General features: G+C 44.7%; 1 protein-coding gene across 1 annotated transcript in view; it reads right to left on the bottom strand.

Annotated features, from left to right (window-relative positions):
- The window catches only part of map2 (microtubule-associated protein 2), a 46,724-nt gene that overhangs the window by 17,465 nt on the left and 13,378 nt on the right, over positions 1-15,881 (bottom strand). Inside the window, exons 4-11 of the mRNA XM_071529139.1 lie at positions 14,423-14,638; positions 12,061-12,363; positions 7,721-10,864; positions 6,819-7,064; positions 6,126-6,278; positions 4,368-4,417; positions 2,349-2,490; positions 821-877 (exon numbers count right to left, since the gene is read on the bottom strand). Coding sequence (XP_071385240.1) covers positions 821-877; positions 2,349-2,490; positions 4,368-4,417; positions 6,126-6,278; positions 6,819-7,064; positions 7,721-10,864; positions 12,061-12,363; positions 14,423-14,638 — 4,311 coding nt within the window. The remainder of the gene's footprint in view (positions 1-820; positions 878-2,348; positions 2,491-4,367; positions 4,418-6,125; positions 6,279-6,818; positions 7,065-7,720; positions 10,865-12,060; positions 12,364-14,422; positions 14,639-15,881) is intronic.

Raw genomic sequence — 15,881 nt, 5'->3', positions numbered from 1 at the left:
TTGAAGGATTACATGCTCTTCTATGGGTTGAGAAAATAAGCCTAAGGGACACTGATGAAGACATATGGTCCAAATGATTGTCTAATCTCTTCCCTTGAATGATTCATTACCTCCGCCAGTGGAGTTGGATGCGGGTTATGTTTTCACCCCATTCCGTCTGTTTGTTTGTTTGTCTGTCTGTTTGTTTGTTTGTTAGGAGGATATCTCAAAAGTTATCAATGGATTTGCATGAAACTTTGTTGAAGAACTGATTAACTTGTCATACCAATTGGCCGTGTGGTGGTGGGCGTGGCTTATCACAAAAAGGCATAAAACGTATGATTGAGCACCATCAAACTTTGTGGCCTAACAGCAGACAAGAAATCCTCCATTATTGGTCCAATCAAACAACATGGTGGCACTGGAGAGCTCATTTCCAGTTTAGGCACATCCGCCCTGCAAATTTTTCCAAAACTTGGTACAGTGGTAGAAGTGCAGCACTAATGGAAACTGAACAAATATAGAGCTCATTGGCCATCTGGTGTTGCAATAATCGGCTAAAATGCTTAAAACTGTCTGAATTTGAACTGAATTTGATCCCATGTCCTATTTCAGGTATAGTCATGAAAATGTGTGCATCTCGTGATGTCGTGAATAGCTTTTGGTGAAGATCCAACATGTGGAACTGGCATTTCTTAACAATTGCATAGTGTAGGCGGAGGTATGCGCTCTACTGAGTGCCATCTAGTTAAAATTTGTAAAGATGAGTGCGGACTTTCAACTCTTTTTTAAATATAAAAGCTAAAACTCATAAGAAAGAGGTATGGAGAATCCCCTCTACCTGTCATACAAGGGGCCCGTCCTGTCCTATGCTCTGCCCTCATCTCAGTGCGAAACGCTACAGGAAGCAAAAGAGGAAAGGTTTAGGATCTAGAAAGAGGAAGAAGGAGGGGGAATGAGGAATGAAAGGAGGAAAGAAGCAGAAGCAGGTTTGGCCGTTGCTGTTGACACTCCAATCCCAAATGCACTCACCTGGATCTGTCCTGAAAACCAAGCTACATAAGTAAAAACAGCAGAGGGAAAATAGTGAGACAGAGCTATGCGGAGATGGTGAAAGAGGGGAGGGAGAGATGAACACAGAAAAAGAGACAGCAAGGGAGAGAGAGAGAGAGAGAGAGAGAGAGAGAGAGAGAGAGAGAGAGAAAGAGATGGATAGGAAAAAACACTGCTACTATCTGCTCAGTAGGCCTAACTGTGTCAGCATGCCAGAGCCTGAGGGACAGTCACAGTGACAGAGTTGTAATAGGCGTGATTCCATGCCTAATCAGTTATTCAATTATTGTAATCAACCATATTATGAAAATTAGTAGCCTAAGCATTTTTCTATTGTTTTGATATGATTGTTCTACATTTGGGTTAAACTGATATATGGGGCTGATATTGTCCTTTTATTAAAAATCAGATGTCGTCTATTATTATTATTATTAAGAATATTTTATTATTGTCTGGGGTGAAGTCTGGGGACACATTGAATATTTGTAATTTTTACAAACATTTTGGCAAGAAAACGGTCAAATTTAAAGATACCAAATATCAGCACAAAATGTTGGTATTCAGACAGAATTGAAAAAATATCAGTTTTGGTATTGGCCTTCTCTGATCTTCAGCTAATTTAATTATAGTACATTGAACAAATATTATTATCCTGGGTTTCAATTGAGAGTTTAATGTCCCATCAGGATCTAAATTCAGTTTCAGAGGCTTTTCCACAAGAATAGAATTCTTGGATAAACACTGAATATTTGTAATTTTTGGCGCAGCTTCAATCCAAAACTATCAGTATCGACCTTCAAAAATCCATATTGGTCAAAAATCCATATCCGTCAAACCCTGTTTTCCATTGTTGTATACTATAAACAACTTTCTATTACAGGGGCAATAAGTTAAATTTTTACTGCCCCAAAGCACAAAATGACTATAATATATCTGTTGGGAGGTTGATAGGGTTGTTGATCAATACCAATGACTCAGTGACTACTTCACCAATTCATAATTCATTTTCCAGCTCATACCCTGTTTTGGAACCTGTTCACTAGGCGCTTCTGTTAGATCTCTGCTCTAATTAGCTGGCTTACTCATCTCTATTGTGCAAATGTCACTTCATTGTTTGTGTCACTTACAGGCCACCATAGCTCAGGGGGACGGGGGGGGGTGTGGGTGTGTGGGGGAGTTGCGTAAATGTTCTATCAGTGTTGTTGCAATTCCTACTGGTGGCCTATAGAGGTCGATAAAGTGGACTTCAAACTTCATGTCCCTTTAAATGCCGTTAATGTGTGAGCTGAGCGGAGCAGAGAGGAGCTGCAGCCTACATGTGGGTCTGCGTGGAGCCGTGGAGCCGGAGCTGGTGATGGAGGTGGAGCTCTCCTCGTGGTCGTGGTAACCGCGGCGACTCAGGATGGAGGCAGGCCGTGGCAGAGAGGACCTCTTTTCAGGGCTCCGCGACCCGCCGTCCTGTCACACACACACACACACACACAAACAGAAATGCACACACACGCACATTAACAGAAATACACACATGCACGTAAACAGAGGCACATATATAGACACAGGCACATGCATATGCCAAAATACGGCAAAAGAACCACGCACAGACAGACACACACACACACACACACACAGGAGATTAATAAGTCGTTCCTTAGGCCACTGAAACTGACATCAGCCTGAGGTTTTTTTTAATCCTGAAGGCTTAGAGGGGCTCAATTAGGAAGAAAAAACAATATTTCAAACATAAAAGATGCTGTGTACTTTTAGGTCTTACAGCTACATTCAGCGCTGCTCTACCATCCACCTACCTTTCCTATAAGACTGCGTAATACATGGGAGTGTCGAGAATCGGCCGAGGATGGGCGGGGCTTATCTAACCACTCTACCAACGAGTGGTTAGAGCAGGTGGAGCTCGACCGGGGGGGCATGACGGCGGACGAGGAGGCCACCCGGGATATGTGGGTGGGGATCTTTGTTAGTGATGGCGAGTGATGGGGATGGCACTGGGGTGGCACAGAGATGAGGCCCGGCGGGTGAGATACAAGACAACAGGGTGACAAAACAGTGGTGAAAATAAAAGTGAGTCAACATGCATCATCAAAACACAGGATTTGATGGATTCCTTGTGGCATGGAGAATGAGATATTAACATCAGATCTGTATTTAGAATTTAAATAAACAGCCATTCGTGCACATTCATTGTTAAATATGTCAAAATAATAAGAAAATCAAGAGCTGATGTTTAAAAACAGGAGCTTGAAAACTATTTTTCACCATGCAAGAACTCGATGAGCTACACTTACAGATGGCTCAAAAAAAAAAAAAAGAAAGGAAAAAAAGACCATGGCAACAGATGTTTTGGAAGACTGTAAATGGAGTGCGTAAATCATCATCGGTGTTGAAACTTCGGCTAATCACTGTATACAGTGTGGGCATGAAGTGACAGACTGCTCTTACAGTATGCTGCGATGACATGACATTTAAGATGTGCCAGGGGATTGTGTTATTTTCGACACAATCACCGTCATTACGGTGGCGGAGGAGTGTCACGACCACAGCTGCTGGAGAAATGTCACGGGGTGATTCAACACCCACTGAGTAAATGCTGTGGGGATTCTTCATTCCACGTGTGTGTGTGTGTGTGTGTGTGTGTGTGAAAAACCCATTAAACAAGGCAGCGTTTCACACAGATGTAAAAACAACCAACACACACACACTCATTAGTACAAAGGGAGGCCATTTCACAAAGAGTAAGGTTATGTTAATAAAGAAGTAAAGTGCGCTGGTTTTATCATGCAGGGAACAAAGGTTAGATGCACGTACAATACCTCGTGTATATCTGTACTCTTGATGAGGTTTCTCTTCACTTATTCCTCAGGACTTTATGAAAGTGATGCAGATGATTTTCAATAGCTCTTTATTCCAGAGGGATTTGCTCAGCCTGATCTCTGTGGTTTTTATTGTTTCACTGTCTTAAAGCACTACTAGCTGATCCAAATGGCAGCAAGAGGTACTGTAACGGTTTGAAAACTGTTTTAACTTCAATACCCAGAAATCCTGTAAGGTGACGTCAGTAAACTGCACACAACACGCTCATGTTTACCAAACCAACTGGTCTGTGATGCTTTATACCAAAGGAAACCAAAGGGACCAGACGTTGGTGAGTCCAGCCTGGTGTTTAATTAGTTTTAATTAGTCACATCCTGTGTGTGGAGAAGATTTCCAGATGGGATGGGACGCTCTCTTCTCTATTGCAACCCCACTTCGTGATTTAGGCAGATTGCAATACAATATTTGAGTGGTTTGTGAGGCAGAGGTCACTGGTGGAGTATACTAACCGAGGCTCTGTCCCGAGACTGTCTGGCAACGCTGAGGGGCTGACGGCCGTCTGGTACTGAGAGACAGACAGAGAGACAGAGAGACACAAAGAGAGTGGGAGGGTATTTAGGTCAGACAAAATTCAACAGCAAGTAAGGAAAAAAGTAAACTCGCAAAAAAAGCAACTCATTTTCTCTCTTGCACACACACACACGCACACGCATATGTATTACTATACAAATGCGTGAGGACCTTCATTGACAACCTTTATTCCTTAACCCCTAACCCTAACCTTCACCACTACATGCCTAACCTTGACCCTTACCCTAACCTAAACCTATAATCCTAATTCTAATCTTAACCTTAAACTCAAGTCATCACCCCAAATTAGCCTTAAAGTTTCACTGAAATGAAAAATGCCTTTTTTGACTTTTTTTTTTTAGCTCATTCTTATACCATACACCCATTTGACAATTTATGCTAAATAAAAGAGACAAAACAAGTATTCTCTTGTATTTTTATATCAAAATCTCATTACTTTTACTTCATGGAAAATGGAAAATTTTTAGTGGTAACGTCATCTTGTACTAGGAGGCCTACATAAAAATTCCAACCAATAAAACCATCACAGATTTTTGAAACAATCCTGCACCTCCCATCCAATGCAACTGCCTTTCTCTCCCTAACTGATACCCCATTGGTTTACAATTTTGAATGATCCCTTCCCACATTATGTCCCGCCCCAAATACATCACATTAAGGAAGCAAGATGCTCTCAAAATGCCGTTTCGTTGTGACTTTATTGTGAGAAATGTTCTCACTTTGGGGGTTTTGGGGGGATTTTCCTCATCTTTCTATCCTTGCGAGGATAGAAATGCAAGAACACACACACACACACACACAGACACACGCATGCACAGTCTCTCCCACTCCATCTGAAAATAACACTTTGTAACTTTGCAAACCCCAAATCTGGCGTGCTAAGCTATATGACAAATTGAATATTCCATGGGAGCGGGCTGCTGCCCCGTTGGAGCAAGAGAAAGCTCTGTTCTGCAAAGATTTGGCAGGATATCACACAGAATGGGAGATTTTGTATTATGTAAGGCAACCCACCCCCTGCACAAATCTAATTGGGGCAATGCAGCAGTCTACTGAGCTTTCATCGTCAATGACACAGAATTCCGTCCGTCGGGGAGGAATGAAGTGCAAACCGCCTCTGTGACGGAGGAGCATTGGGGAGTCTTTGTACAGTCAGGTCTGTAGAACAAAACCGCAGACCACTAGTTGCCTGGCAACCATGGGTATAAACCAGAAAAAGCTTGAGTCGCTACAGAACTCTGTGGAAGACCAGGGAGGTCAGGGAGGTGTTTCATTACAGGTATTTCAGACCATTATCAGACAAGCTTTGAAGTGTTATGGACAATGACATGAGAGATTAGCAAAAACATGTTGCAGCAGCATACAGTCGCCCAACAGTCCTCCCAGAACATACAAACAGGATGATGAACATGGTAGCAGCAAGGAAGGATGCATTCGAGTAAAAAGAAAGTTAAGATCAGGCACATGTGCAAAAATAAAAAAGGCAAATGAAAAAATGTACGGCAGTTATTTTTTTTATTCTGATCAAATATAAAGACACACACACAAAACATGGCAACCCATAAAACAAAATGGAAGCCGAAAAACCAAATGGAAGCTGACAGTGAAGGTGAGATGCGGCGGGTGCTGGCGTTCTGGCGGCCCCGCTGCAGACAGCACCCGTCGTGCGGTGGGACGAGGCAAAGTGTCACCTGTAGGTCTCCTCCGGGGGCAGGAGTGGTGCTGGGTGGGGCGGGTCTGGCGGACAGCGGGCTTCAGCACACTCCTCCTGGATGGAGAGCGAGTCTGAACCTCGGTTTTCTTGGTAAGCTCGGTCTTCTTTATCACGGCTACATTGTCAGAGGGAGAGAGGCCGCTCAGAACAGAGAGAGATACAACGATAGGCAAAGACAGACATGCCCGCGCCATAATAAAATATGCAATGCCTCAGTATGAAAATTCCCCAGTTTCACTACACTTATTACAGCTGATGTCCAGATCAATGTCAGTGAGTTATTTTTGAAATTTATTATATTAGGATAAACCCCTTGAGATGTATCATCTCGTTTTCAAGGGGGTCCCAAACACTCACAAAACAAATGGAAAACAGAACAGTACAAGACACAATAGTATATAACACAACAATGACAAAACAAACAAGAAACAAACGTTATTAAGACTAATGTCAGTTCAGCGCATGATAGCAGTTGTATAAGTAAGCAATAAAACATGAGGCCGTGATTTACAGTGATTTACACTGACAAGATGAGGCAGAGTACCTAAAACCCTTGAATGTGTCTCAACCAATCAGAACTGAGGACTATGTAGAATAATTCATAATCAATATAGTTTAAAAATCAAAGAGAAAACAAAAATAAAAACACGGGAACCTTTTTTCTTCTTGACATCCTCTCTTGGGATGTAGACAGGTTCTTTGCGGACAGGTTTGCGCTCTGGTGTGGAGATACGTCCCTTTGGCCGGCCTCCTTTAGGCTTGGGTTTGACCAGCTTCTCCTGTTTCTCCGGCTTGGTCTGCTGCTGCAGCTGCTTGTCCTGGACCGCAGCAGGCTTCTTGAGTGGGCTGGCCACCTTGGGCAGAGGCTCAATCTGCTCTGTAGCCATGCTCTTATCATCATCTACAGGAAAGCAAAACAAGAGATGAAAAACGCGGTCCAGAGGAAATGTATTATACACCAATAGACACCAATCACTTCTGTCCCCGGACTGTTTGCGACCAATCTCGGAACCCATCGTCTATCCGTCTGATGACGATTAGACTTTGGGGGCGACAGCCAATATTTCGGAGTTTCCGGTGTAGCCAGCGGACATCCGGGCCAAGACTTCCTCTTCCATGCGCCGGTTATTGTTTACAGTCCGATTAGCAACTTGAGACGCGAGAATGGAGTTGGAGTTGAGAGACGACGTCTACGACCGGATTGTTTCACAAGTTTTTTAGGTCCAGACGACATTTCGACTAATCTCTATAAACAGATATCTGCGTCTCTCAGCTCCAACTCCATTCTCACGTCTCAAGTTGCTAATCGGACTGTAAGCGATGACCGGTGCATGGATGTCCGCTGGCTACACCGGAAACCCCGAAATATTGGCCGTCGCCCCCAGAGTCTAATCGTCATCAGACGGATAGACGATGGGTTCTGAGATTGGTTTGCGACTGATTGCAGAGACAGAAGAGAGGAAGGAAGGAAGGAAGGATGGAAGAAAGGAAGAAAGAAAGAAGGAAGGAAGGAGGGAAATGAACGAACCCATGAACAAACAAGCTAAGAGATCTCACCTTGAGTGTCGATCCAGGAGCTGTCCAGGATGGAGTCGTCCATGGTGGTTTCATCCCTGTCATAGCTCTCTGTCTCTGTGGTCTGGGCCTCCTTCTCGGGGGAGGCGGGGGTCTCCGGAGCCTCGGGGACATCGGACACCTCCTCCAAACTGGCAGACTCCATCTCTGCTTCCTGGGCCATCTCCACGGACTCCTCCTCTTCCTCCTCTTCCTGGGCAGCGCCGTGGAGGGCCTCGGTCTCGGGCGGAGCGGAGAAGCGCACGCTGTGTCCCGGCTCCTCGCCTTCGTCGATGGTCTGGACCACAGTGATAAAATCGTCTTCGACCGTCACCACGGATTCTATGGCAGCGCGAGTCTCGGGGATCTCCTTGGTTGCTGCTGCCCCGGCTCCTGCCTCTGCTCCGTCTACTGCCTCTCTATCATCCTCATCTTCTTCTTCAGCATTTAGTGAATCCTTCTCCACCTTCACAGGTTTTTCAGGTTCTTTCTCAGCAGGCTTCGTCGCTGCTATTTCTTCCGGTTGCCTGGCAGTCTCCATAGTTTTGTCTTTGTCTTCTGTAGGACCGCCTTGTGCAGCGGGGGTAACTTCAGGCTCTGGGCTGGTGACTGGGACCTTATTTTCCATATCTTCCACTTCGGCCTTGGCTTTCTCTTCCTCCTCCCTCGCTTTCTTCTCTTTCTCCTCCTTCTCCATCTTTTCTTTCTCTTCCTTCTCTCTCTTTTCTTTCTCTTCCCTCTCCTTCTTCTCTTTCTCCTCCCTCTCTTTCCTCTCTCTCTCCTCCGCCTCTATCTTTTCCCTCTCCTCTCTCTCCTTCTTCTCTTTCTCCTCCTTCTCTTTCATCTCCCTCTCTATCTTCTCTTTCTCTTCCTTCTCCCTCGCCTCTCTCTCCTCTTTCTCTTTTTGCTCTTTCTCCAATTTCTCTTTCATTTCTCTCTCTTTCTGCTCTTTCTCTTCCTTCTCTTTCTCTTCCCTCATTATCTTCTCGGCCTCTATTTTCTCTCTCTCCTCTTTCTCTTTCTTCTCCCTCTCTTCTTTCTCTTTCATTTCCCTCTCTTCCTTCTCTTTCTCTTCCCTGATTTTCCTCTCTGCCTCCTCTTTCTCTTTCTCTTCCCTCATTTTCCTCTCTGCCTCTTCCTTGTCTTTCTCTTCCCTCATTTTCCTATCTGCTTCTTGCTTCTCTTTCTCCTCCCTCATTTTTCTTTCCTCCTTCTCTTTCTCCTCTTTACTTATTCCAAACACTGGTGAGGCTATTCTTTTTGGAGAGCCATATGCCTCCATCTGTTTAAGCTTGGCTGGTGAGAGTACTGGGGAGAGCAGCTTGTCATCATCGATGTTGCTCTCCACAGACGAGGCAGGTGAAGTTTTGACAGGCCTGGCAATGCGGTCCTTTGCCACGCCGGTCAGCTGGTACACATCTTCGGCATCCACCTCCTCATAGGCCTCCTGATGGACCAGCTTGACCTTCTCCCTAAGCTCCTGCAGTTCTCTCGCCTCCTCCACGCTGAGGGGCCTGTCCTCCATCTCCAACTTGCGGATCTTCCTCTCGTAGTCCGCAATCTCAGTTTCCGAAGCTGAGCCGTCACCGCTGAGTTGTCGTTCGGTCTCGCTCACTGACCTCCCGCCCTCCTCTAGAGTGACAGTGACAGTCGGTGTCACAAAGGACTCGCCTGGCTGACTAGACGGTGTCTCATCAGGCTCACTCACAGACTTACTCAGCTCGTCATCTGCAACTGTTTTCCCTTTTTCTTCTGCAGAATCTGTTCTCTTTACCTGTGTCTGGTCTCTCTCTTTGGTGACATCGGCAGCCTCTGATGCCTGGCTCTCCACAGATGTGTCTCTGACTGCTAATTTCCTGGCCTGCTCTGCCACTTTCTCCTCCAGGACAGAGGGGGTGAAGACCTGTGCAGAGGAGTCTATGGGGCTGAGGACATCTGCAGGTGATGGCATGGGCCCTGAATATTCACTGAACACACAATAGCCCATTTCTTCCAGCTGGCTTTCACTCTTAATGGCTGCAGGACTCTGTTCCCCTGAAACAAGGTTAGCCATTGGGTCACTGAAGGTAGGAACATCACTGGGAACCGACTTCCTCCGGATGATCTCTGGGTCAGTGTTCTCCGATGCCAGTCTGGAGCGGGTCCCGGCAAGGTCCAGCATCTCAGGCAGGTCTGGTGCCATCACTGTGCCATTTTTATAGGTATACTTAAAGGGTTGGGGGGATTCAGGAGACTCTGGCTGAGGGCTGGTTTTGCTAGCTGACTCAGTAGTCTGTGGAGGAGATGAGGAATCTGAGGTGATGGAGGCTGCAGTCTCCAGGATCAGGGGAGGGAAGGGTGGAGGCTTATCCATGGAGGGGGTAGTGACTGGGAGGTAGTCTGCTGACTCATCTAGACTTCCACTTGTGTAGGACATGATATCTGTGGCCAGTGGGGAGAAGTTCCTAGGCCTGCCTTGGCCACTTGGATCCATTGCTCCAATGGTGATGTTGAGTGAGTAACTTCTCTGGTCTAGGGCCAATTTACCTGGGGAAAGCCTGCATTCATTACTCCTGTCGGGAACTGTGAACACCCTGGGGTCTTCTGCTGGACTTTTTTTAGTTTCTAACTTGTCCGGGGCTTGGGCCAGTGTGCTGTAGCTGATTTCCTGAGGCATGGGATCAGCTGTACTTTTCTCTTCACCAGCTCTGCTTAGTTCATAATAACCTTCAGCCCTACACTGTGGAGCCTCATCAACCTCCAAAGCTGATGTTTCGAAATATGCCGACATGCCAGATTTGTCTCCTGCCTCTTTTGTTGAGTCTCCTCCTTGAACTTTGACTCCCATTGAAGAGAAATCAGATGGAGCACTGATGCTGCTGAACTCTACAACTTCCACTGAAGGCTGCTTTTCAGACACTGTGATGGGTTCACCATATGTAGGCTGAAGGGTGAGTGACTTGGTAGATTCTTTGGCTTGGTTCTGAACATTCGGAGGAACAAAGGAGGGCATATCCATGGTGGGGCTCTCTGGTACCACTCGTTCGCCAGCAAAGAACCCCTGGATCTGGGGCTCGAACTCTTCTGGGCGTTTCTCCGATCCGATGCTGTCTGGGCTCATGGAACCACTTCTCTCGCTGCCTTGCTTGTCTGAGTCCATCTTCAAAGCTGAAAGCACACCTTTAAGTTGGCTGTTTGAATCACCACAGAAAAGTGTCATGCTGCAGGTGAGATAATATTTAGCCAGGGACTAGGAAAGCCGATATCACAGATACAGGCAAAGCTCTCCTCAGAAACTTACAGCACAATGACACGGCCATCACTGAAGAAGAACGGCGAGATCATGGGGTCCACCAACTCACAGATGGATGAGAATATGGCATGGAATGTGACGGAACCGGCATGAAGCAACTGTGACGCTGATTTATGGGAACCAAGCAATGATATATGAGATGGCTATCCATGTGACTCTTTAAAACATCAAATAGAAAAGAAAAAGAATAGCATTTCTGTCATTCTTTCACAATACAGTGAAGAACTATGTTGTATTTTACCCAGTTAAAATCTATTCTTGTTCACATTTTTTGGTTAACATCAAATGAATTGTGGCTGTTAACTAAATGCAGAATTGCAACACTAGTGAAAATGGCTTCCATATGTCATAACATTATTTAACAAATATTAACACAAATACAGAATTGAATGACAGAGTTGAATGACATGGAAATGCCATATGCACATTGTCATGTGCAAAATATGAATAAAAAAACAGATGAATTGGCATTTTGCGGAGAAAATAATACATTTGAAGAGGCATGGTTCTAACATTACAGCAATACTACAATGAACATGACACAGCCAAGACAAAATCTCACAGAAAATTCCATACATTAAATGTGCATGTGCATAAGTAATGATTTATGGTTATATAATTTGAATGTCTTGCACTGGCATTCCGGCACTAAGCAATGTGTAAACATGATGAGACACCTGTGAGCTTGTAGCCGGTGAGAAAAAGCATCGTTATGTTCAGCAACACTTCACTTCATCACACAAATACAAAACGGCCGGCCCCAAAACCGCAGCAAGAAACTGAAAACGCAAGCGCAAAAGGAACGTACAAAGAAAACCAGGGAAAGTTAAAAGAATGTGACTCTTTTCACCAACAAGCCTGTGTTGCCTTGCAGCCTCAGCCGAGCGCAGGGAGGATAATTTGCCATTCCACCTTAATTATAATGTGTTATATGCTTAAGGGTTCATTTAACACGTGTCTGGTGTTCTTATACAGTTCTTATAGACAATGCAGTTACATGCAGGCAGGGAGAGCAGAGGGCAGGACACACCTTTTTCAGGGCTCTCCTCACCCTCTACTTCCTCCTCCTCCTTCTCCTCCTCCTCCTCCTCTCTCTCCTTAGGACTTTCTGTGCCAGCACTAGCTGCCTGGGCCTGCTCCAGGGCCGGAGCTTGGGCCTCGCCTATGGCCTCTGCCTGCTCTAAGGGCTCAGCTGGGGGGCTGTCCAGCTCGGGCTCTTCCCCGCTCCACTGCTGCTCGTCAAGAGCTGCCTCGGACTCTGCTGCCTCTGCACTCTCCTCCTCCTCCTCCTCCTCCTCCTCCTCTTCCACCTCCATCTCCTCGTAGTCGGCTGTAAGAGCCTCGACGGTCTCTTCTTCTCAAAAACAGGGGTGAGAGGTGGACACATCAAGACTACGGGCAACACAGACTTGTGTTATGTGGGAACACAATTTATGGTGGGACACTTTCAGCTCTGGGAAAAGATGGCTTAAATGTTTGCTGTTGACAGATATAAATACATCACAAATGTACGCTGTGTGTGTTCATACTGTTCTTATGTTTTGTTTGATGGTTTTTGATTGCTTGTCTTGATGTACAGTATATGTGAAGAATATTTTCATATCATATTGATTCTAGTCATGCATGATAATGTTTTTTTTTAATTTATTTCACAGCAACTACACTGTTTCTTATGGGTATTTATTATTAAGAATCAGTTAAAAAAAAAAAACAAAACATATATAACCATTCCCACTTCTCTCTTTCTCATACACACCATGCCCACACAACTCAGATCAATCTCAGATCATTACCATTCAGTAACTTTTTTCACAAGACAAAATGTCCACATTTTAATCATAAAGGAACATTCAGGGTGACTGAGATTGAGGAAAATCTAAACATAGACGAAGCACCAACACTTTTTGTCTTAATGTGGTGCTACTGTTGAAACACTTCTGTTTGGAGCACCTCTGAAATCCTTAAACCTTTGGAAAAAGCAGCTGTGAGAGAGCTGCAGTGCAGTACAGCATAGAGCAGTATGCTGCTGATCCTTGACATAGCGGGGTTTGGATTGTAACTGTATAACGCATGTGGGCGGGCAACTCTGCTCTTCAGCTGCCATGCCTGTTATTAAGTGTAAAAAGGGTTGAAATCCTGTAGCTACATATGGCATAGCAGGTAAAGGATGTCAAAAAATACTTCCAGAAATGAGGATATCTATTTCCCTAGCTATTTAGTTACTGCAACAATTTGTCCAGCAACGATAGATTTGTAGAAGATGTAGAAATTGAAAGAGAGCAATTGTCACTGAGGGGTTAACTTGACGTAATATTTACTTCCTACTTCCAATTTTGGCAACATACATAACATTTTTAGACACTATATTTGCACAAATCTCATGTCAGTCTAGGTTAGAGATGCTGTTGTGGGAAGGTAGCTAGGTAGTGGAATGGTTGAAGTGTGTCAATGACTGCTTTGTGAAAGAGGAGAGGGCTGAATGAAGTTGTAGCCTGCTGCTGGAGCTGCCCAGGCAAATGGTTTCTACTCTGATCAGGTGCTGGGAGTGGGACACAACATAATAAGCTATAGTGTACTAGTGTAAGTGGAAATACAGTAAGGTCCAAGGTTCCCTCTACATATTTGGGCCGTCAATCTTAAAGGAAAGACAGTGTGTTTAGTATTTAGAGCATTTATGTGTGGATGGTTGTGAATGGCAGGTGTGTTTGTTCAAGTGTGCGTGTGGAGCTGAAAGTCTTCCTTGGTTCCACAGTGAGTATGTGAGAGTAGTTTAGGACGGATGTTGAGGGGTCGTGATGGTGGGGTTTTAACAAGGGGTGGACCAGTCTTGGGGTGTGATAGCACCAAAACACAACGCTGGGAGATGATAGGCACAGAGGAACATGTGCATGGAGGTCATCATTCATGCACAGAAATCATCTCTGTGATATTTGTGAAAGCCATTTGGACCTCAAGCCCAGTCCCCAAAATCAACCCTGTACAGCATTTTGTATTATCAATGTCTATATGCATCCCAGTACAGAACTTGCAGAACTAGTGTGTTATGTGTACAGAGTGATTCAAAATGAAACCTTGTCCTACTTTGGAGATATTACTGTTATGTGTTGGACTTAATAGGGTGGCAACCACAGGCAGCAAATGGCTTTGGTTGAGATAAAGGAAAAAAGAAATATGACTGTCAAACAAACATGAAAGTGCTCAGATCCTGAGTGAACGAACATCACAAGGACACACGAACACACACAAGGACGGACGAAGAGACGGACGGACGGACGGACGGACGAAAGGGAGGGAGGGAGGAGGTCAAATCACAGAAAAAGGGGTGGGGCTAAAAACGGAAGGGAGAGAGAGAGAGAGAGAGAGGAGAGGGAAGGGAGGGAGAAAATGGCATAGAGGAACCATGCGCGGTTCACCTTCGATCTGTCTAAAGGCCACGGCCTGCCCCGCGGGGCGAGAGCCCGAGTGCGTCCACTCTGGGCTGAACAAGGGGTGCTCATAGTACTCCTCGTCGGAGTGGTAGGGGTCGTCCTCGGGCACGGAAACTGAGATGGAGGGGGCGAGGAACTTGCACCTCTCCCGAGAATTTTGGAAGCGGCGGAGAGGGCCCGCCTCCTCCTCATCCCCTACATCTACAAACAAGACAGACACAAGGAGAAGAACTGCAGGGAAATCTGGGCACACAGACCGGAAGATAGATAGACAGCGGAGAAGAAGAAGAGGAAGATGGCGAAGAACCCTGCAAAAAATTTCCCTCTTAACAAACTCAAAAGAAGATTTGAATCTAGTATTGAGTCTTAAAATCTCAATACTCACTTACTTTTTCTTAAAGCAAGTGAAAAAAATTAAATGGGATGCCAATGGGAAGAGATAATTTCACTTTTTTCCAATGCAAATCAACTCATGTTTCAGGTATTTTCTTGAATCAAGCAACATTGTCTTAAAACTAGGGGACCGATCGTCCTTATGTCAAGATATTCCTTGTTTCAAGAAAATTCCTGAAACAGGTGAGACGGCATTGGAAGCAAGTGGAATTATCTCCCTCTATTGGCAGACTGTTTCCCTTGTTTTAAGAAAAATAGTATTTTAAGATTGAATTCCTTTGTTAAGATGGACTTTTTTGCAGTGAAGAAGAGAGAGCTGGAGGAGGGAAATTAACAAATAAAAGACAAAGAAAAAAAGAGAGAAAGAGCGAGAAAGAGTGACGAGGAGAGGGGAAACGTAAGAAAGAGACAAAGGTTGATTGAGAGCGAGAAATACAGAACAGGCAACAAGACTGACATGGAGACAGTGACAAGCAACTGAAAGGTGACCAAGCTTGGAGGGGCCAGCCATACTCTGAGAGAAACAATTTGGAAATCCATATTCAAAATGAAAAGATATGGAAATCCATTTTAAAACAGGAAACAAATACATTTTTAAAGATACTCCCATAACCCTTACTTCTTATATTAGGTATAAAATATTAAGAATAAGAATTTGGTACATGGCTGGCCCGCCTACAGACTCTTCTTTAACATTTCAGGCACTGCAGACTGAACAGACATATAGACACAGGCCAGGCATAGTTTAGATTGGAATTTTAGATCTGCAAACATTTCATTGGCAGAGCTGCACTGGAGGCAGAAATAATCTCATCGGTTAGTTAACTAACTGGCAAACTTGAATAGCAAGAACTGTGGTCAAAATATAAATGGCAATGACTTTCTTTTTTATTCATTCATGACCTCGCATTCATGATGATGGAAGGTCAGCAGCTAGCTAACTAGCTTACCTAGCTAGCTATAGGCTAGTATGGCTATGGTTTGAATTTGGAATGTCAGCTAGGCCAACCAGCTAACTGAAATAACTTAATATGGCTAGACTGCATTTTTT

The sequence above is a fragment of the Centroberyx affinis genome, unplaced genomic scaffold (assembly GCF_046629955.1).
Source record: "Centroberyx affinis isolate AG114_WGS23_722 - 3 ecotype Tasmania unplaced genomic scaffold, CSIRO-AGI_Caff_v1 ptg001769l_1, whole genome shotgun sequence".
In the NCBI taxonomy this organism is placed as follows: domain Eukaryota; kingdom Metazoa; phylum Chordata; class Actinopteri; order Beryciformes; family Berycidae; genus Centroberyx; species Centroberyx affinis.
The sequence above is the reverse complement of the archived record's forward strand: the minus strand, read 5'-3'. Positions and strand labels throughout refer to the sequence as shown.